The 21,623-nt window shown below is 44.1% G+C and overlaps 2 protein-coding genes, 1 non-coding gene and 3 pseudogenes across 9 annotated transcripts; 2 read left to right on the top strand and 4 right to left on the bottom strand.

Moving 5' to 3' along the window:
* The first annotated feature begins 619 nt into the window (after nt 1-619).
* Nucleotides 620-6,127, top strand: LOC100381527 (putative protein kinase superfamily protein). 3 transcript variants are annotated; one of them, XM_008670041.3, is made up of 11 exons: nt 620-1,888; nt 3,099-3,229; nt 3,505-3,546; nt 3,636-3,744; nt 4,307-4,385; nt 4,484-4,780; nt 4,875-4,987; nt 5,151-5,258; nt 5,362-5,424; nt 5,529-5,696; nt 5,800-6,119. In XM_008670041.3, exons 1-11 carry the CDS (start codon nt 1,358-1,360, stop codon nt 5,935-5,937), a joined length of 1,779 nt encoding a protein of 592 aa, XP_008668263.1. In that variant the 5' UTR covers nt 620-1,357; the 3' UTR covers nt 5,938-6,119. The 3 variants fall into 3 exon arrangements, with proteins under 3 accessions (XP_008668263.1, XP_020403419.1, NP_001167827.1); XM_020547830.2 differs by having other exon boundaries at nt 631-1,888; nt 5,544-5,696; NM_001174356.1 differs by lacking the exon at nt 620-1,888 and having other exon boundaries at nt 2,963-3,229; nt 5,800-6,127.
* Nucleotides 6,128-7,264: 1,137 nt separating this feature from the next.
* On the bottom strand, nt 7,265-7,337 carry TRNAA-AGC (transfer RNA alanine (anticodon AGC)). The gene has a single exon. It is a non-coding gene; the product is annotated as a tRNA-Ala (tRNA).
* Nucleotides 7,338-9,967: 2,630 nt separating this feature from the next.
* LOC100285280 (ubiquitin-protein ligase CIP8) lies at nt 9,968-10,756 on the top strand. The gene has a single exon (NM_001372204.1). It carries the CDS (start codon nt 10,044-10,046, stop codon nt 10,617-10,619), a length of 576 nt encoding a protein of 191 aa, NP_001359133.1. The 5' UTR covers nt 9,968-10,043; the 3' UTR covers nt 10,620-10,756.
* A 1,059-nt stretch (nt 10,757-11,815) lies between these two features.
* LOC101202712 (small RNA degrading nuclease pseudogene) lies at nt 11,816-13,619 on the bottom strand (annotated as a pseudogene). Of its 2 annotated transcripts, NR_159654.1 has the most exons (4): nt 12,817-12,989; nt 12,676-12,745; nt 12,439-12,539; nt 11,816-12,159 (listed from the first exon to the last, which is right to left on the bottom strand). The product of NR_159654.1 is annotated as a small RNA degrading nuclease pseudogene, transcript variant 2 (transcript). The 2 variants fall into 2 exon arrangements; NR_159653.1 differs by having other exon boundaries at nt 12,676-13,619.
* Nucleotides 13,620-17,925: 4,306 nt separating this feature from the next.
* Nucleotides 17,926-19,043, bottom strand: LOC103649324 (alaS superfamily - Chromosome segregation ATPase superfamily pseudogene; annotated as a pseudogene). The gene is made up of 3 exons (NR_161407.1): nt 18,722-19,043; nt 18,393-18,610; nt 17,926-18,304 (listed from the first exon to the last, which is right to left on the bottom strand). The product of NR_161407.1 is annotated as an alaS superfamily - Chromosome segregation ATPase superfamily pseudogene (transcript).
* An 81-nt stretch (nt 19,044-19,124) lies between these two features.
* On the bottom strand, nt 19,125-20,195 carry LOC103649323 (guanine nucleotide exchange factor pseudogene; annotated as a pseudogene). The gene is made up of 5 exons (NR_161406.1): nt 20,166-20,195; nt 19,804-19,916; nt 19,630-19,685; nt 19,413-19,510; nt 19,125-19,271 (listed from the first exon to the last, which is right to left on the bottom strand). The product of NR_161406.1 is annotated as a guanine nucleotide exchange factor pseudogene (transcript).
* Nucleotides 20,196-21,623: the final 1,428 nt, after the last annotated feature.

Here is a 21,623-nt window from a genome sequence, read left to right as displayed (position 1 = left end):
GATGGATGGATGGAAGCACCAAAAGGAAAGGAAAGGTGGTGGCGTACTGGCTTATTGAGCAAGCAGCATTGATGCCTCCATTACTCACCCCTGTTCAGTTCTTTAGGGCTTGAACAGCATGGAGATTTCTTCTTATGAATCCCTCCATTTCTCAGTGCACCAAACCAGCCCTTAGTAGGTTGGAGGAGCCGAGGAGGAGCTCACAAAGACAGCCTGTTCTCGTGGCCTTTTCGGGGATGGAGGTTTGAGGGGTGACAGACTGGTGAGACTACAGTGACAGTGAGATCAGACAGCACCACAGATTCTCACCCTGTACATTTCTGTAACAAACAAGCAATGACACAAGAGAACATTACTAGGATTCAGAACCATCATTTACAAGTTTTGGCATTCTTGCTGAAATTTTGTAGTGGTAAATAATTTTCCCTGCCTCTGCTTGTGTCTGACCATGTTTCATGGCAACGTTCTGAGGGACTGCAGCAGTTTTGAGGGAATTCAGGTAAACAGATACACATGGCATAGTTATGGTATGTTTTGTTAGGTTTGCAGTAAAGTGATGACCTGATCAGACCAAATAGATGGCAACAAAGCCAAGAACAAAAGAGGTGCATGTCACCATGGATAAGGGCTGTGGCTGTGCTGTGATGTGCGCCTGTGCCACCCCAACCCCACCACCCCATTCCTCCTCACCGAAGCACAGCACAGCGCAATACACAGACTCGCAGGGCTCCTAGAAAAGAGAAAGTAGACGACCAAAAGAAACTGGAGAAAAAGAGAGGAGCTCAAAAGCAAGGCGAGGCCTCCTCCGCCCCTTTTTCTCCCCTCCCAATTCACACAGGATTCTTCACTCGCCCGCCCAGTTGTTTCTTTTAGTGCCGCCCCCATTCCGCTCTGATCCGAGCCTTTCGCTCAAAGCCTCCAGCTTTTGCAATTGTTTGGTCACTTCGGGAATCAAGGAATAAGTTCTTGCGCTGTGCGCGATAGAGAGCCTGATCCATCTTTCCCCATCCTCTTCCCGTGGCATTTCGGTGTGCTTGCGCTCTGTGCGTGGCCACTGCAAGGGGAGGATTTTTGGCCTGGTTTCTGTCTTCTTGGGGTTCCAAAATTTCGGGCGAGATCTTAGCCTCAAGGAGGTTCCTTGCTTTTCTGGTATTGGCGACTCTTGTTGCTCCCTACAAGTCCAAGAAAAGAATTTGGAGGCCATGGTGGGGGTCCCTTGCGACCAGTTCTGGTCGATTATTCGTGCTGTTGAATTCAATATGCCGCTGTGACCCACCTCTGCCTGGTTTCTTGGAGGAAATTTGCTTCAATTGGGCGTCGTTGAGCTAGAGCTCTCCTCCAGCTCTTGATTCGGTCCATGGGGCTTTGCCATGGCAAGCCGACGCAAATCCCGGAGGCCGAGGCGGAGGAGGATCCCCATGTAGCCTCCGGAGCGGGTGACAGTGGGGACGGGCCGACCTCGCCGTCGGCGGCCGCGCCCACGGCGAAGCCGGGCACGCCGAAGCAGCCCAAGTTCCCGTTCTACCTGCCGAGCCCGCTCCCGCCGTCCAGCTACAAGGGCTCGCCGGCGAACTCGAGCGTCGCGTCCACGCCGGCGCGCGGCGGGTTCAAGCGCCCTTTCCCACCGCCGTCGCCCGCCAAGCACATCCGCGCTCTCCTCGCGCGGCGGCACGGCTCGGTCAAGCCCAACGAGGCGTCCATCCCCGAGGGCGGCGAGCCGGAGCTCGGCCTGGACAAGAGCTTCGGCTTCTCGAAGCACTTCTTCGCAAAGTACGACCTCGGCGAGGAGGTCGGCCGCGGTCACTTCGGCTACACGTGCTCCGCCAAGGCCAAGAAGGGCGAGCACAAGGGCCAGGACGTAGCCGTCAAGGTCATCCCCAAGGCCAAGGTTCGACACACGCACGCACTCATCTTCATGGTTCATACCATACCATTGCCCATTGTCATGTACTCATGTCCCGTTCTCGAGCTGTTTGTATCATTTGGTCATTGGAGTTCGTCTCTGCACTTCACATTCTTTGGCTGTCCTGTCCCCGTCCAGTTGCATTTTGCATGTCTACACTACACCAATACACCATGCTGCTATGCTCAGTTTTGTCGTCATCATCCAGACTTTTTAATTCCTCTGCAGTTCTCTATGTGTTGACCAAGACTCAGCATTTGGAATCTGCATTTTTTTCACCTCCTTGCTTGTGGTTTTGGATCCTAGTTCGGTTCCGTCACACTGCTGCTTCAAGCAGTAGAATTAGGAACTTCATAAAAGCTGGATATGTGTGTCATCACAATTTGGTAGAATGTTACTAATCAAGCTGGGTTAAAGGACGCTTAACAAATTAATGGAAAGGAGAAACTTTACGAACCCTTCGGTTTCTAATATCTCCCGGGGTGCTCGTGATAGCTGGTGGCAGGGTGACCTCTTCGCGCCTGTATGACAATCATGTGGTACCTCCATCACAGGGGAGGAGTCTCCTGCCCTCCTCCATCTGGATGTGGACTGCCTCCTGCATTGATTGTCTTCATGTCATGCTCATGGCGCCATCAGCTGCCTCCTGCCGAGACCTGCCATTTTCCCTCCTCCTGCCGTGACTAACCACCACCTTCCAATCTTCTCTCATGTTGCATCCACAGGTAGTAAGCACATGACCCCCCTTGGATAGATCTGTAGGTCAAAAGGGAGCAAAGCTATTGAATCATAGCTCGATGCTTTTAATTCCCCTTGAAGAGTTCACTCATTATGCGCCTCCCTGCAATTATACGAGGGGTCATTCAATTAAGACCCTGTAGAGGCTCAGTATCCCCAGCCAGGCCGTTGCTTTTATGAGCAAAGCTGCCAGTCCTCCTTGCATATGTAATGCTGTAATGCCCCACGCCCCCCACCTACAGCTATTTACATTCCATGTTCTCGTGTTGTTTGTCAGTCATAGCCTCATAGGATGGCAGCAACACTGGTTTTTGTTTCATTCTTTGTAGAAAATGAATGCAACAAAATCACGCTTGGATTGTCTGTTTACCATTAATTAATTGTTTTCTGCATCTTGTGTAATCCCATATTTAAGCTCAAGCATTTCAACATTCTCACTCAATAAATCCTCTGTCAGATGACAACAGCTATCGCCATTGAAGATGTGAGAAGAGAAGTGAGAATATTGAGTTCTCTGACAGGCCACAGTAATTTAGTGCAGTTCTACGATGCTTTCGAGGATGAAGATAACGTGTATATAGTTATGGAGTAAGTTTGCACCCTTCTTTTATTACTGAATGCTTTTTATCTTCTGTACCCGTTTGTTATTATATTCATTTGCTGAAGCTCTCGTTCTTGTACATATTGGTATGTTTAGACTTTAGAGACATGTTCTGTAGATGTAGATCCTCTTGATGGATTGTTTGGTCATAGTCCAGTCATTTTGGCCCATTGTCATCGTTCAGGCTAATAATATGGTGCACACATGCGATTCTGGTTACTCAATCATCTTGAGCCTACTCAGCTGTTTTCTTATGTTTCAGATTATGTAAAGGAGGTGAACTGCTGGACAGGATATTGGCTAGGTACCTATAGAGACAACATTAAAATAATTTTCAACAGCCCTAAGGATTTATTCTGCTAGGGTTGTGATTTGAATTTTCTTTCATTGCAGAGGTGGAAAGTACTCTGAAGAGGATGCGAAGGTCGTTATGGTACAAATTTTGAGTGTTGTATCATTTTGCCATCTTCAAGGTGTTGTTCACCGTGATCTGAAACCAGAGGTAGGTTGCTAGGAGACTTTGGCAAACTGTTGCATATTTGTATCACTGACCTGGAATTTTATTTATGTTACACTGGTGCTGAGCATAGACTAGCATTGGATACCATGACTATTACTCCCTCCACTCCGGTTTGTTAGGCATTAGCGGGATTTAGAAAAAAGTCCTATTTATACAACATACAATGTTACTGAAGAGTCCAACTGGAGCCTAAGCATTGTTTGCATGCTGTAGTTAAAGCACAGTTCAGATTCCTTTGCTTGATGCATGAGATCCATCCGGTGGTAGTTGGTTTGCCATGCAGGTATCCATGCAAAATACAGAACTCTAACCATTTTTTCTCGAGACGAGGCATACGATTGCAGCGCCCATTAGGGGAGTTACTCCTAGCGCATTGGTATTTGTTTTTCTACGTCTTTCGCCTAAGACAATGGACTGGAGGGAGTATGTCGTTTGTCCTGTATATTTGTTATTGATTCCATAGTACTAATATTGTTTAGTCAGTGCAGTTCTTTTTTTTTCTCTCATGTATGGTGAGTTATGTATTTGTGCATTCCTTTTGCAGAATTTCCTTTTCTCTTCAAAGGATGAAAACTCTCCCTTGAAGGTCATAGATTTTGGCTTGTCTGACTTTGTGAAGCCAGGTTAGTCTTATTTAGTTACACGAGGATTCAAGTGTGCTGTTTACCCTTGCCAGATTAAATAGCTGCGGTGGGTCATAACACCATTATATGTTATGCAGATGAAAGACTAAACGACATTGTTGGAAGCGCATACTATGTTGCTCCAGAGGTCCTCCACAGATCTTATGCCACCGAGGCAGATATGTGGAGCATTGGAGTAATTGCCTACATCTTGCTCTGTGGGAGTAGGCCTTTCTGGGCGCGCACGGAGTCGGGAATCTTCCGAGCTGTCTTGAAGGCGGAACCGAGTTTTGATGAGGCCCCATGGCCCACTCTCACGGCTGAAGCTAAAGATTTTGTAAAAAGGCTTCTTAACAAGGATTACCGCAAGAGAATGACGGCTGCACAAGCTCTCAGTAAGTGCAAGATTAGCTTCGCACTGCACTGTCGCACGCTGCTATCCTGCTGCGAAGATGCCTAACGCCTTTCTCGAATAAATGACAACTGCAGGTCATCCATGGATCCGTAATTCTCAACAAGTGAAGGTTCCTTTGGATATGATAATCTATAAGCTAATGAGAGCGTACATCAGCTCGTCTTCGCTGCGGAAGTCTGCTTTGAGGGTATGCACATAATCGAACTTTGGAAAGAGTATATATGCCTAGGAACTAGGGTTCCTTTTTCTGGTCTGTAGTAGATGAATGTTCCCTTTGCATACCTTGAGCTGATGGTATATGTACGGCTTAGTAAACTGTATATTGCTAATTATTTCTATGAATTTCGCAGGCCCTAGCCAAGACGCTGACGACGGACCAACTCTTTTATGTGAGGGAGCAGTTTGAATTGCTGGGCCCGAACAAGAATGGTTACATCTCATTGCAAAATCTGAAATCGGTTAGTAACTAGTGTAACCTTTTGCAGTTCACTACATATATTCTCTCTCTCTCTCTCTCTCTCTCTCACCGTGCAATTGCTGAAAGGTAAATGGAACGTGCAGGCTCTAGCGAAGAACTCCACGGATGCAATGAAGGACTCCAGGGTTGTCGATTTTGTTAACACCGTAAGCCGCCACTGGACTACCTTCTAGTATTTGCTCTACTGTTGGTAATGAGATAATCCCAAACCACTCACGGGGGGGGGGGGGTGCCTGTCACGATGCTCTAGGTGTGCGCTCTTCAGTACAGGAAACTGGATTTCGAAGAGTTCGCCGCTTCCGCCATCAGCGTCTACCAGATGGAAGCCCTGGAGACCTGGGAGCAGCACGCGAGGCGCGCGTACGAGCTGTTCGACAAGGAAGGAAACCGGCCCATTGTGATCGAGGAACTTGCGTCGGTATGAGTACGACCCCATCTGTTCAGGCAACTGGTGGCCATGCATGGCATGGTATTAGCTGCTCGCTGAACATCGCTCATGTTCGTGTCTTGTGGTTTGCCAGGAGCTCGGACTTGGCCCGTCAGTGCCTCTCCACGTTGTCCTCCAAGACTGGGTCAGACACGCCGACGGGAAGCTGAGCTTCCTGGGGTTCATCAAGCTCTTGCACGGGGTCTCGTCGCGCTCGATCCCAAAGGCCTAGCATTGTACACCATCCATCCATCGTCGTTGTTGTTGTAGTTGTACTGAAGTAAAGCTGTTGTGTAGACGAGTGTACAGATGAGGATAGGGAAAAGAAATGAACATGATGGAAGACTGGAAGGGCCGTAAGATTTGCGGCTGCTGTTTGTCAATGCCAAATTGCCATTGCCTGCAGCTGCAGTAGCTGTGTCTGGCTCTCCTTTGTCCGCGCCATCAGAGAACAGGAGCGTCGCAGCGTGCTGGTGGACTTGCTTGCTTGCTCGTGGTGTGTACGAGTACGGTGCCGTGGATGCAGCGGTGTCGCCACCGCGCGTGGTTCGGGAGGGGGCACGGCGCTGGTCCCGGACCGACGTGCGTATGGCGGAGGCGGAGCAGGTCCGATCAAGATCAGACGCCGGGTCCGGCCGGTGGGGTGGGGGCACTGACAGCCAGAGCGGCAGGAGGAGGACCACACGGCCGGGCACCCAACCTCTCCCCGTGCTAGAGAAAAGAGTCGAACTACCCCCTAGATAGAAAGAAAGAAAGAAAGAAAGAAAATTTCACATTTTACATAGCCCGAATATGAATTAGTTTTATATATAAAAAAGTAGGAGTATAATACTACAGGGCAAAGTTTATATATTTATATATGCTGTTGTTTACGCATGACATTATGTCATGTGAATTGATGCGTCGACATGAACAAAAAAACCCTCGAACTTGTCGTAGCTAGAACAACCTTCTCCCATGCAAAGTAAAATGTCAATCTCAGTATTACATTACACGGCTTGGATCGGATTGAATGGCCCATGGCTGGAGCTTTGTTTGCTTGCCTGTTCTGTTCGGATGCATTTGTATGGTCCTGCAAACCCTGACGAGGCTTGTTAGAACGGACAGCCGCACTGTTCAGTGTTGGTGTCCTGGTGTGCTGTGCTTGGAGAGAGCAGGGCGGCGGATGAAATGGTGAAACCGTCTTGGTGCTTTTCTGTTTGCCTTTTTACCGTTGCGATGCAAGGAAAAAAGAGAGGGGAGACGGACGCGGGAGGGTAGTAGCAGATCGAGACAGGCAGTGTGCGTACTTTGGCAAACTGATCTTTTTTTTTTTCTTCTTCTTCTTCTTTTGGGTTTCTTAAAAGACTTCGACAGGTGCAGCCACTGAAAGTCTGAAAGCACGGAGACTCTGAACACTGCGGTCTTGCGTGGAGTGAGTGTCTCGAAGACAGCAGCTTATATATAGCTCAGGGGTCTAAAGAAACAGACACAGGAAAAGCCAGAAAGAAATGGACTGAAAAAAGTCTAAGCCTCAGAAAACAGAAACAAAAAATGGGAAAAGAGTTTCAAAAATAGAATGGAGATGCGGGGTATCGATCCCCGTACCTCTCGCATGCTAAGCGAGCGCTCTACCATCTGAGCTACATCCCCACATGTGATGTGTCAATGACTGGCTGCTTATTTATGTGTTTGATGATGCAGGCTGCTACTGCTTTAGCTGATTGATTGTGCACTTGTGCAGAAAATCCTGATCGATGCTCGTCAGTTCATAGCACGTTCAGATGCAGGAGCGCACCTAGCGACGGCTAGCGCGGTCAGCAAGCGTATCTGGCTGAACGCCCTCAGACCAGCAGCATATTTATCCGCGTCAGCATACATGATTCTTAACACACGTCGCATGTAAACCATGTAATGCAGTGCGTCTGCCCCCAACGACTCAATCTTATTGAAATCCAAAGTCCCAATTTTTTCAGGCATGTTTACAACATTATTATAAAAAAGCAATGTTAGAAAGGGAGTTGTTGAACACCAGATTTGGCACATGAGCGTGGCTGTATGGTCTGGACATGTGGTTCGGACGGTCTATGGTGTAGTTTGGATGGTCCATAATTATATTAAATTAGGCCAGAATAATTATCCCGCGTGTGCTTATCCAGCTACTCACATGGAAACCTGTTAGGATGTGCTTAGTAATAAGTTCACACCTCCCTCTATAAATATAAAGGGCTTTGGTCGATTGAGGCATGACTCAATCGATCCAATTAATTCATTACGAGTTCCTTTATATTCATGCCTTAGGAGTAGCAATAATTCTTCCATATCCTCAATATTCACATCTCCTCGGCTCGACGTTGTTTAGAGACACCTTGGGTATTCTGCCGACCTCAAGAACCCTATGATCTTTTCTACCTCGCAGGGTCTCTTCCTGGGGCAAAATCCAAATTATACAGGAGACCAGAGACGCCCACAACCACGACCATGTACCTTCAAGCCCCAACGACTCAAAATATGTACATGAAAAAACACATCTAAGGCATTTGGTCGGCTAATCAAAGTCGGTCCTACCTTTAATCAATTACCAGCTAAATATGTCAATTAAAAAGTCATTCATCGCAACCGGCCAATAAAGTAACCTCATTCTCCTCCACTAAAAAGGCAGGCAAAATAGACAAACTCATCACAAGAGGTGAGGCCGAATAAGTCGACTCGAGATATCGTACAGTTGGTTCCAAACACACAATCAACACCACCATGGACGCCTCCATCTAATTACGCACCTATATACCCGTCAATTTATCCCTCCTTATGCATTTAAATATTCACCTCCACCATATGCGTTCAACTAGATGTGAGGAGCACCTATATTCTATGCACAATATCCCTACAGGATGCCATAACACCCATCATGAGGGTATCCCAAACTTCAGTGCTTGATCGATTAAGAGATCCTCGATCTGGTCCCAGACATAGGTTCAGCAAGCATACCAGAATCCTCGCTGGCAAAGGCCGACCAATACGACATGGGGCATAAAGAGGAAACTCCCGCATTTCAAGTGCCTGAGTTATCGGTCTCCGATTGTAAAAAAAAACTAGAGAGGACTACAGTCATTGATGTTATTAAGGTGGGCACCACAGATGTCATTATCAATGCTAACGATGAAGGGTCGATGACCTTTTGAGAAACGGTCAAGGGGAAGGAACAGTGGTGGATCCACCTCCTCAACGGGGTGGGCATGCGTCCGGCCTATTTGCAACAGAGTAGAAAAAATGGCCAAAACGACTTGTGTGCCTCGACAGTCAGCATGTATACTATGTACTTCACGTCAGGGAACTGGATAGGTTTTCACGTGTTGATCTAAATAGGTTCCTAGGAATCTAGGCGTAGCTAACTTGTCAATTTCTCTCGCTGTTTGTGCTTAATTATGTTTGCAATTGCAAGTTTCCACTTGAATACATGTTCCTTTTGCACTGTTCCGGTGAATGTGCAATAGATGAAATGCAAACCATATACGCAAGTCTTCTACTCTGACCATTATTTTATATATTTATATTGTATGGTCTCTTTTTATGAATTATAATATACTATGTATCGGTAAAGTTTGAAATGCAAACCATTCAATTTTTTCTACTTTTGTGAATATCTTTAGAAGTATTATCGTTATCTTTTCCATCATTTTAAGTGTTTGCATATGTATTAACTAATGTATCAAAAAAATGGCATCCACGAATAAATTTATGCATCTATTTATATATTCGTTGTTTATAAACTAGCACATGCTCTCTATAAATCAAGGAAGTTGTCATATATAGCTAGTGATAATAAAGCCGGTAGCAAAGTGCCTGACCCAAGTATTCATGTTCATGCTAAAAACAAAAATAAGAATTTACAGAGTAAATATTATATTTTATTTATTTACAATTATAAAAATATTGAAAATTTTATCATCCAATAAGTGTCCGGATCTATTTCTGACCGGCGGGTACCCCGCATATCAGCGACCCAGCAGCCGACGCAAAATATCTGCGCTCTGGAACCTTCAGGAACCAGCTGGTACCTCCAAAGGCCGACACGCGCTCTTCAACCGAACCCAACAGAAACAGGTCAGGTCTCATAAAACTTCCCCAAGTTGGATTTCACAGCCGTGTCAGACCACCCGACTGCCCCCGCCTAGTTTAGGGCCCACAGATCAGAGACAGGAGGAGACAGCTCCGGAATCTTCTAGAACGTTCACCGCACTAGCCTCTCCTGATCATATATACCCGCCACCATTCAATCCGCCGAAAAACACACCCAGATTCTTTCGATTCTTTCACGGTTCCACCCCTCCCCTCCCTCATCGCCGCTGCCTACTCCCCATGGCCTCAGCGAACAACGACGACCGCGAGGCGGCGGGCATCCTGCGGCTGCTGATGGGGATGGCGGCGGCGGCGGCGCCCGCCTCGGCATTGCCTCGGGGCGGCGGCCTGATGATGGTGCAGCACGTCATCCTCGACGTCAACGGGGAACTGTTCTCGGGCGGGGTCGGCGGCGGCGGCGTGCCGCCGGCGTCGAAGGCCGCGATCGCCGCGCTGAAGGAGGTGAAGGCCGGGGAGGGCGAGGACGCGCTGGGCGAGTGCGCCATCTGCCTGGACGCGGTGGAGGGCACCGGCAAGGAGATGCCGTGCGGGCACCGCTTCCACGGGCGCTGCCTGGAGCGGTGGCTAGGCGTGCACGGCAACTGCCCCGTCTGCCGCCGCGAGCTGCCAGCGCCGGCCAAGGAGGAGGAGGAGGAGGACAGCGCGGCGTCGGCGGAGGGCGGCGAGGAGGAGAGGCGGAGGCCCAGGGCCGCGGTCGTCGTCAGCTACCTCGTGTTCGGAGGCGGGCGGGCGGAGGTGCAGCAGGAGCCGGAGAGGGAGGAGCCGTGGAACATTAGAATAGAGGATGTGGATTAGCATTGATCACTTTCCCATTGGTTTTCAGATTGGTTTGATGGCGGAGGAGGTTATGTACATACTAGTAATGTCATGAACGCTGGAAATGGGCGAAGGGGGAATTTGTGAATATTTCGGGAGTTCAATCTGTTGATCAATGCTTATATTGCCATTAAGCATTATTCTTTTGAAAATGAGCAGCGGTTTGCTTCTCTGCTGTTTTGATGCTATTCTAGAAAGTCTCGAAGATGGGCTGGAGTTTGTTCTTCTGCCGTTTTGATTGTAGTTGTCGAGAATTTCATCATGCTCGTAGTGTCGATAATGCGTGGAATTTGCTGTGCATTCTTCTACTCTAACTAGTAGAGTGCCCGTGCGTTACGACGGTGCATAATCATATTTGATGAATGACCTTAACAATTCATTATCATATCATGATATCATGGCTACTATACACAATATTCACATGGAAGTAAACGGAGTTACAAGAATGAATATAGAAAGTAACATAGGAGCAATTCAAATATTCTTAGTTACGATAACACATTTTTATACAAGTTGGCCAGGCTAAATTTATTTTGTCTGTACTATAACTTAGCAACAGATATATAATTTAGTACATGGTCACAATTAGGAACCTACCCTCTATAGCCTGAGCATCTAATGCAAATCTGTCAAGTACAGGGGCAGTTGCAACACAGCTATAGCAGCATAAGGTACTTAAGCTGTAACAAGATAGGCTCTCCTACACTGCTTCCTCATCCGCTTCTCACTACACCAAAATAGTAAACTTCTTAGAGCCTAAACCCTAGGAAGTTAGCCCTAAACTCTAGGAAGTTAGCTAAACTCTCGGAAGTTAAGCCATCCCGTCGGAAGTTTGGCACTCGGAAATTTTTTGTCGGAAGTTAGCTTAACTTCCTAGAGCCCTCTAGGAAGTTAGCTAACTTCCTACAGCCAAAAAAGTCTCTCGGAAGTTAGTAGGTTCTCGGAAGTTAGTAGCTTCACGCTGTCAGGGCCGTCAACTGACTGACTTCCTACGACTAACTTCCTACGGCTGTCTGTAGCCTCTAGGAAGTTATCCCTACGACCCAATAAACCTCTAGGAAGTTAATTTGACCAGCATTACAAATGCTGTTTATTTTTATTTTACACCACATTTCACAACATAATAAATATATCAACAGTTATATAGCACAATATATTTTCATATAAAACATCTTACACACAATCACATAATAATATTTAAATCCATAGTCTCATCAATTACATCACAAAAGTCTCATCCATAGTCATAATAAGACACTAGAATTCTATGAGCGAGCAACTTCACAAAATCAGATTCAGTTACCTAGGAAGGTACCACAAAGAAGTAAGGTGGCATCATCTATACTAATGGTAAGATTTAAGAACATCTTTTTTTGGCGCTTACAATACTTGCAGCAATTTCAATGGGGTCATTAAACTCATTCTTAAGCTTTGCAAGAACTAGATTCATTGCAGCTTCTGCATCCTTTAAGCAATTATGTGGTTCTCCTTCTTCTCGAACTAAATACTCCAAAACAGCCTAAGAAGAAAAAAATAAGCAGATTAAAGCACCATTCATAGTTACATACAATCACATATCATTGAAAATTAACCCCGCTAAAACAGAAGTAGGAAATACCATACATATAGTTATATCAAGCACTATTGTGTATAAACTCGGGGGAGAAATAGAGAAGACAAAGTGGGTTCACAGTCACTATTTTGAACTAAGTTTTAACTGGCACCATGAATCAAAATTTCTTCAACTCGAAAAACAAAAGCAGATAAGGCAGACATTATTGTTACTTTATGCCAATACCTTGCACAGACTGTTCAAGGAAGGTGATGCAGTAGTCGGTAAATTTGCATACTTAAATATGTATGTTGTATCAATAACTTGAGAGTAATCAATCTTTAAGGCTGCAAAATAGAAGAATGAGACCAATTGAATTAAATGGTACTAAAAACAGTAAAGAAACATGTTCAACTAAACGCAAAGTACACATCTGATTGACACATCAGATAGATCAGACAAAAAATACAAACCACACCTTACCGCATAAATCTCTATGTAAGCTATGGCCAATTAAAATATTTCCTTTGGATAACATTCTCTCCAACGATTTCTAGAAAAGGAATATAACTTCCATGAGATAATTTATTCATAGAAAATACATAGATGTTAAAGACAATATACCTGAACATCAACTAATGATGACGTGAAAATAGAGACATCTATCTGCAATACTTTCCACGCCTGAAAATAAATGAACCTTGATTCAAATCCTTCCACTTCATCTCCACCAACGACCTGTACGCCATGAATCTCCGGTTCCTGGCAGCGGACACGCTGCAGAAGCTGGTCGTCCTCGCGAGGCTGGCCGCGTGCTCAAGCCTGCCCTCCAGTGCATCATATGGTACACACTGCTGCTGTTCCTCTTCAAGTTCTGCGCCGCGCGGACGCTCATCGTGGACCAGTTCCCTGACACCACGGCAGCCATCGCGTCGCTGCATGTGGACCCGGACGTGTTGTCGCTGTAGGGCGGGCGCGCCGAGATGGAGGCCGAGGTGGCGGAGGACGATAGGCTCCACGTCACGGTGCGCTGGTTGTCGGTGTCGCAGCGGTCGAGGGGGCTGACGCAGCGGCAGTCCAACTTCGACGAGCGCTCGGCCTTAGCCCAGTCGTCGAGGCCCGCGGCCGTTGTGGAGCTCGGGCGCCTCCCCTGTCTCGGAGGTCAGCGGCCAGCCGGCCTTCACCGGTGGTGGCTCAGGTGGCGTCAACGTGGACGCCAAGGAAATTCGCATGGTTGTCCCCGTCGAGATGCCGCAGAACGGCTCGGCCGGCAAAGGTCCGCGCGCGGAATTCTAGTCTAGCGAGTAGCGACACAAACCTTGGCCGGGGCGGGGGCACCGGCAAGCGCGGCGGGCGCGGGCGGGAGCGGGTATGCAGGCGGAGGCGGCATCGGCGGCGGCTTCCTCTTGGTGGAAGACACGGGTGTGAGAGAGGAGAGTGAGAAGAGGATAAGATTCAGAAGGGATTTAAGATAAAAAATTTAACTTCCTAGAGTACAGCCGTAGGAAGTTACGTAACTTCTTAGAGTTTGTACATTTACTCTAGGAAATTAAGTAACTTTCTAGAGCCGGCCGTAGGAAGTTAGATTTTTGTTTGACCGGTCAACAGCTGAAACCTAACTTCTAGAGGAGGCCGTAGGAAGTTAGCTTTTGGTTTGACTGGTCAACAGCTGAAACCTAACTTCCTAGAGGAGGTCGTAGGAAGTTAGCTAGGCAACTCACTTCCTAGAGCCAGCCGTAGTAAGTTAGCTTTTCGTTTGACTGGTCAATAGCTAAAACCTAACTTCCTAGAGGAGGCTGTAGGAAGTTATATAACTTTCTATGGTTTTTTAACTTCCGACAGCTTTTATAAAATACCGTAGGAAGTTATGTTTATTTCCTAGAGCTACCAGTTGCCTCTCGGAAGTTATTTATTTCCTACGGTTTGTTATAAAAGCTGTAGGAAGTTAAAAAACCGTAGGAAGTGTATGATTTTGGTGTAGTGTCTGCACCCCATCCACGTCCCCGTCCCCAGGAAATTCGTATTTATCAGTATAGGTTTGTCTCTTTGCCTTGCCACCCAGAATGCTCCCCGGTTTTCAGGATTTATCTCTCTTTTTCAGAACGTTTTCACGTCCGCCGGTTGGTATCCCTGTGTGGCAGCACATGTCAGTATGTCACATTTGGGTCAAATGATTGAGCAGAGGCAGACAGAATGGCAGATACGTTGCAAACCTGATCGGCTCTGATAGCTGTTGTCTGTGGTGTGGCTGCTGCAACCTGCCGAAGAAGAGCACCAGGATGGCAACAATTTCAGTACGGATATGGGTGCCCTATTTGATAGGGATACTGGCAGCAGAGAAGACATGTATGTCAGGATCAGGAAATAAAGCATCTAAGATTAATCTGTAAGAACCATTTTTGTATGCACATGTTATGAACTTGTGATTGGATGAAACTTACACACTTCGTGAAGCCTGTGTATCACGTGCAAACATCTTGTAAGATAATGTCTTTCCAGCAAGTGGTTGGAGAATTTCATCAACCTTGGCCACATCAAAGCTTTGAGGCTTTATGTTGTGTTCAGAATTCTCTAGTGTTTTTGAGGACTGTGCTTCCCCTAAAATCAAGTCAGCATCCTCATCAAGAGGGAAAATATACATGTACCTCCTCCATTTCGCTGCAAAATTAATCACGCGCAACCTGCAAATTATGTCATAAGCCGAGCATGGCATTATTTGCGGTTGAGGTCCTGGCATCCTCAGAACTTTCACCAACAAAAATAATCTACTCTAATACTGTTGTATGATTAAATGACACAACAGAATGCATGATCTATCATCTAGGACACAACAGAATGCACCCATGTTAGTAGTACAGTCACGCCAGAGAATTTCGGTGGCAAATCAACGCGCCAGCTAATCACAGCTTAATACTTGACCCCCCTAGGTCATGGGTGTATGATCTATCGTCTATGCATGCATGCTGCCCTTTGTTCCCGTTTCTTAATTTCTTAAGCATCCAAACATCGATGTGACGGGTCTAGAAAACTGAAACGATAGTCACAACACGATGAGACTTTTAGTAACTTTCTATACCAAAAAGCCTCAGATATTCTTAAATGTGTCTTAGGGACATCTAAAGAACTTCCTGAGGTGGATCACCCTTAAACAATAAGAATGAGAATCTAGCGGTACAAAATCAGTTTGGTGCAGGAAAAAGTCGTATGTGTTTAACCAAACTGCCTCTAAAAGGTAAAATCGGATTTTCATAAATCTAAATCTGAAGATTCCTTTAGGACAAGTTAACTGGTGTCAATTTCCCTGAACAGGTCCAGAAAACTAAAACGATAGTCCCAGCACGATGGGGCCTTTAGTAACTTTCTATAACAAAAATCCTCAGATATTCTTAAATGTGTCTTAGCAACAGCTAAAGAACTTCCTAAGGTGGATCACCTTGAAACAATCAGTTTGGTGTACGAAAAACACAGTAATGCTCCCTTTGTGTGCAAGGATCTACAAGTGTGTTTAGCTGTTTATAAAACTATATAAGTAATGAGCACATTAATTAATCAAAGAAAAAAGAAGCAGGAGAATTTAACGGGGCATTATCTCAAATACTTGTTGTGCTTTCAGGACAGGAGCTCCACTCCTAGAGGAGAGATGTTAAACATCTTCGATGCTCCTGATGAGTCACATCCATCAACAAATGCCATTGGAGAACAATGCGTTAATAATTTAACCAGCAAGATCTTACCCTGCTGTGTACAGCATGGACGTCCACGACCGCCAGGAACGAACGATACATACATTTCGTATCTCTTGCCCGTACCACTCGTGCATATCGGGATTGTGAATCTCAAGAGTAGGTTGTGGTTTGCAGGCATTGTAAATTTTGACTGAGGAATACTGGAACATTGCAACTTTGGAGCCCAACCTGAAGTTGACACATCCCAAATAAATGAACAGAAAAGGTAGTACAATACAATGGAAGCGAAATAATTTATGAAATGCAGCTAATGTTTTGAGCTTACCCAAAAAAAGCGCAGACAATTCGTATTGAGTGAATGCCCGCATATTGGCAGCCTTCTAGCGGTTGAGTGGCTTGAAAAACTAAGTTCAAGGAACTTCCCAAATGAAAGGTAGTGTGCTTCAGCTGAAATTATCACCCTTCGTGATGATCTGGAGACCCCACTTTCACGTTCACACCTTAAGCAAAGGTACAACAAAGGGAAGAGAACAATATACTGTATCTATTTCAGCGAAATGGATGATATTGTATTTGGACACTGGACCTTCACAAGTTACAGTACGAACTATACATCCAGCAACATGTGCCAGAATTCTATTCAATTCACTAAACAAGATATATTAACCAAATTTCTACAGCTGAAAAATTGACGCTTCAGCTGCTAGTGGTTCCGATTCCTCGGACCTTGCAAGGGGACCAACGAATTACGAATCAACAAAAAAACCTTTGTAACATTGAATTCACCATGCGTGAACATGTTCCCTGATGGTAAAGCCCTCCCATATCAAAATTTTCTGGTTGGTCAGGTACTGACGTACTGTCACGGCGTACCATACGACCCTGGAGTTCATGATGCTAAATACCATACTGAAGGTAGCATTTGGTTGTTTAGGCTGTATATTTTTTAGCCAGGGTCTTGGTTGTATGAAGGAATGATCACGGAGCACGGTAACTTCTCTAGTGCTCGACATAACTGATGAGTTGCACTATGGTTGTCTGACTTCCCTCGTCCTTGATGTCCAAGAAGGATTTGGGGATGCACTTTGATTGTTGGGCAAGAACTGTGGTGAAGATGTAGTAGCTATACGGATTATGCATCTATGGCCACCACCTAAAATTGTTGAGGTGAAGCAGTGTGATGGAGCTATCGTCAGTAAATCGGCCAACCTTTAGAGATTGTTAGTGTCATAACAGACTATGATTGTGTTAGGGCATTTCTTATGCGAGAAGTCACTCAGCCTCGCATTCACTCAATACTGTATGTTGAAAAGCCCTGTGTTTTTTACAGTGAACATTGATGTGAAGCTTCTTCCTGGGAAACGGCTGGAACCATATTTTAATGTGAGATGTTGCTGATCTTCTACTCAAAGGCTATTGCAATTTTCTGATATGAATTTACAAGCGAATGATGTCCTCGCACTAAATAAAAGTCAACTGTGCAATATATATGAAGAATGTACTTCTGCAGTTCGGGTGTTCCATTCAGTGTGGATCAGACTTCAGGTTTCTTACTTCAATTATCAACTACAGATGAGAACCTAGTATTAGCCTTCTATTTTCCTTCAACTGTATGTGCATATGCATGCATGCATGCCCTTATGTGTATGCGTACGTATGACTTAGTGTAAACTGTAAACCTGGACCGGAAGTAGCAGGGGTGTTTTAACCCCACTGCGCCGGATGGACAGGCACAAGATGTCAAGAACAGACTAATCAGATTTACTTCTCTCTATGTTCCTTCTCTCGACCCGAACCCTACCCCACTTCCTCCCAAAATTCATATGTCGGATGAGGTTAGGTATGCATGCCTTGGCTGCTCAGATTGGTGGGCATCAGATGAGGTTAGTATTACTGTTTTTGGTTCCTAAAATAGATATATGCCTCAAGAAGTCAAGATAACTTTGCGATAAACTAACACTTACAGAGAAGGAAAGAAATTAATCTTAACATGAACACTGCCACTCAAAATTGAGTATCAGCAACCATGTGCCGTGAAGGTGCATCATCACTTCATAGCCCCAATTGTCAAACCAATCTTATTCTGCACCTGCATCCTGCTGCATCGAACGCAACACAACTTCCACAACCTCATGAACTGCCTTGTGCTGTTCATCTGATGAAGAACAGTAACTGGTACTGGATTTATGGATACATATGCTAAAAGACAAACCTGTTTTTCTTGTTGAAGTTTATTGTAGAGATTCTTAATCAGCTCTTTCTTCTCATCCAGCTCTTTTGTGATACCTCCATGTACTGCCTGCATAGCTGAATAGCGTTCTAGCAGCTCAGCACTCTGTCGTGTCAGTAAATAAACTTTGTCCGCCAGGATCTTGATGCATTGTTGAAACTGAACAGTGGTATCAGCTTCATCCTTCTTTACAGAGCTGGAATGAAATAGAGGATATTTTATCATAGCTGTCCCCTGAAGACTATTTACTATGAACAATAAAAATGTGAATGGCAGTAACACACCTTGCCAAGGAGGCAGCCAAAGAATGCAGTGACTTTGCAAAGCCAGTCACACCTGGTGCAGTGATGCAGTTATTTAGCCTTTCGAACAAACCATGTATCCTCAAAGCAGACGACCGCAGAGCATCATACTCAACAGCCCTTCTGTCAGCTAAACATTTGTTTGTTCGGGCCTCTTCTATTGCTTCATGTAAACAGTTTTCAAGGTGCGCACAATTCATCTGCATCAAAATATGTAGAGACAGAATCACATTCACAGAAACAAGAATATGGAAGCTGATCATTGCGATTTGCACAGAGCAGTGGAGTTATCATAGATTTTTATGACTAACCTGAGATTCGTCAAGAAGACCCCGGGTTTGTTCAAGTTCTTTCTTCAGAGAATTAACCTCATCCATCATGGCACTAAGTTTAATTTCAGTTTCACCCAACTGTTTTGATTTTTGATCAAGCGTATTTTGCAGCTCTGACACAAGGAGCTCCTTATCCCTCAACTCTAGGGCATGATTATCATCAGTTCTTGAGTTTAAGATGCTAAGAGGATCTTCTATAGGAACATCAGAAGTATCAGCCATAGTAAGTTGTGTCAACATGTGCCCTTCCTTATTGATGTTTACAATCTTGTGTTCATTATCACGTGGCAGTTCTGTCATGAAAGCATGGGTGCAGGAATAATATGAGAACATGCAATCGATGTAGGCAGCACAACACTAATATTATAATGAATAACACTTTTTAACTTACAGGCTCTTTATGAGAATAAACAGAAGGTGTTACTCCCCCTTCTTCAGTAGCAGCCTTTTCCAATTGAATCAAAAGGCAGACTGATGGTGAATGTGTGTCCAATGAAAAAACTCCTCGACGATCCAAAGAACCCTGAGCCTGTTAAGCCCAGAGGAAGTTAAATGATCAGTAAGAATAGAAATTTGATTAGTGTAAACTTAACATTGTTAACATGCTACAATATTCTATATATGCAGATATAAAACAAGAAGAAGAAAGCAATTGGCGCTGAGAGCTTACATCCTGCATATCTGTTGGAAGTATGTGAAAGTAGAAGTCTTCTGACAGTTTTTCTCTTCTATCTCTGTTATACAAGCAAATCGTTCCACTGAAAGGTTCTAAACACACATGATAGATCGTGAAAACAGAAAGTTAAGATTGTGCGGTTGAGTGTAAATGAGATAAATTACAGTAAAGAAGTTAAGAAGCAATCACAAAATATTCTAGTTTTGCTCACCAACTAATCCAGCTTGGAATGACAAAGATAGTACCTTGACAGTTATCTTCAAGCCACTGTAATCAGTACAAAACAATTTAAAATGGGATTAATTAATAAGCATTGATCACCAGAAGAAGGGGTGGGGAGAGAGAAATGATGGATGCATTGGTTTAGTCTGTGGGCTGAAGCAACCTGTTGCTTATTGCTGGTATACTTTCTGGCACCCTTTGGCCAAATATCAAAGACCTCTCATTCTCCCAATCAAATGCAGGCTCATATGCTGGCAGTGGTGACAGATTACAGTGCTGAGAAAAACACAAATGATAAAGATACTGTTAATGTTCAACACCAAGATGAGAATTGATAATGATTGCAATAACTTAGAGGAAAAATTGTCACATGAGAGCTTTAAAGAATAAAAACACATGGTATGTTATTTCGAAAGGCTTAAAATGATTTTACCAGTCTTCAAATTTGACTCACGAAGCTAGAAGGTGCGATGAGCCCTATCCCTCCATACCTGTAAGTCACTGTACAGTACAATAGTATGGTACTTCGTTTCCAATAAAAAGATGAAAACCCATAGGAGTCTTTTAAGCATAGTACTACAGTAGGATAAGCTGAAGGTTCTAAAACACCAATGCATCTTTGAAAGTATAGAAATCTGAAATGCCTTCATATTTGCAACATATAACTAAAATATATGTTGGCAAATGTTCCTAACGATACTACGAACCTAAAAGGCAATAAAATTAATTAGGATAATAACTTGAGTATCATTACAAATAAAATCATATCTATCTGATGTGCCTAATAATTTCTTGTATTTCTTCTGGAATGTTGTCTTTGGATTCATTGTCCTTGTACTTCAATAATTCTACTAAGAATTTGGTCCTCAGGTCATTCCCATTCTGCACATTCATTATTACATATCATTGATCTCGATTAATAATCAATTATAGAAGAACAATATTGACAAAGTATTAGAACAGATAGGGTACTCACAGTGCAAATGCAGGGTAACCTTATACCATTCCAATCGTGCATAAAGTTGATAACAAGAAAGCCAGATAAATCCCTACAAATTAAAATAATACGTTGTTACATATATGTAGACAAAATTAATACGTTGTTCGGGTTAAAAAAATTACCAGTTTAATGTTCTTGGAACCCATGTTGGTACTATACGACGCCGCATATAAATATCGTCTTTCCATGTAGGATTGGCCAATTCCATGGCAGCATTCATATTATTGGCAATATAATGTATATTATGGATATAATGCATGCTAGGATGATCACCCTTAAACCATGATGGTATAGGCATGGAGTCCATTATATAGATGCTTCTAGTGTCCATGTTAAGTACATATAAGGTGAAGTGACCCATGAAAGAAAAGGGCAATAGAATCTGCAAGTTAAAAAATTAGTTCAAGTAAGAGAAAAAACAAGATTACAAAAATGATGAAGAGTATAGCTTACTTGTTTGCAATCTGAAACATCGTACTCCATGTCAGGCCAACATTCTAATAATTTTGCCAGCATGTTGATATCTGGCTTTGCACGAAGGCGAGGGTCTCGACCAAATTTACTTATGGACTACTTTTTGTTAGTAAAATAATGATATAATAAACACACTTATATGAATAAAGACTAATTACTTGAACTTACACATAATTGTAGATCCATGTAGTGGTATTTGTCTTCCAACAAGAACAAGGCATCATTGCATGCGATCATCCGAACAGCCATGTTAAAACAATCTGTATCCATCGGCTTATTTACATCCAATATATCTTTAAGTTTTTGAAGACTTAAAGAAATTGGATAAGGTTTAGTGCTCTGAATCCAATGTTTTCTATTAAATGAACATTTGTTTTTATAGTTAAAGCAAGAACATATGTGTTGAATATTTACCATGCATATACTATATTAAATGAGAATTAACTTACTTTAAATATTTGGCGTTGTCTATCCCCATGATATATGTGCATAATACAAACATCAGTTCT

This window comes from Zea mays, chromosome 2, assembly GCF_902167145.1.
Source record: "Zea mays cultivar B73 chromosome 2, Zm-B73-REFERENCE-NAM-5.0, whole genome shotgun sequence".
In the NCBI taxonomy this organism is placed as follows: domain Eukaryota; kingdom Viridiplantae; phylum Streptophyta; class Magnoliopsida; order Poales; family Poaceae; genus Zea; species Zea mays.
This window is presented reverse-complemented; position numbering and strand designations above follow the sequence as displayed.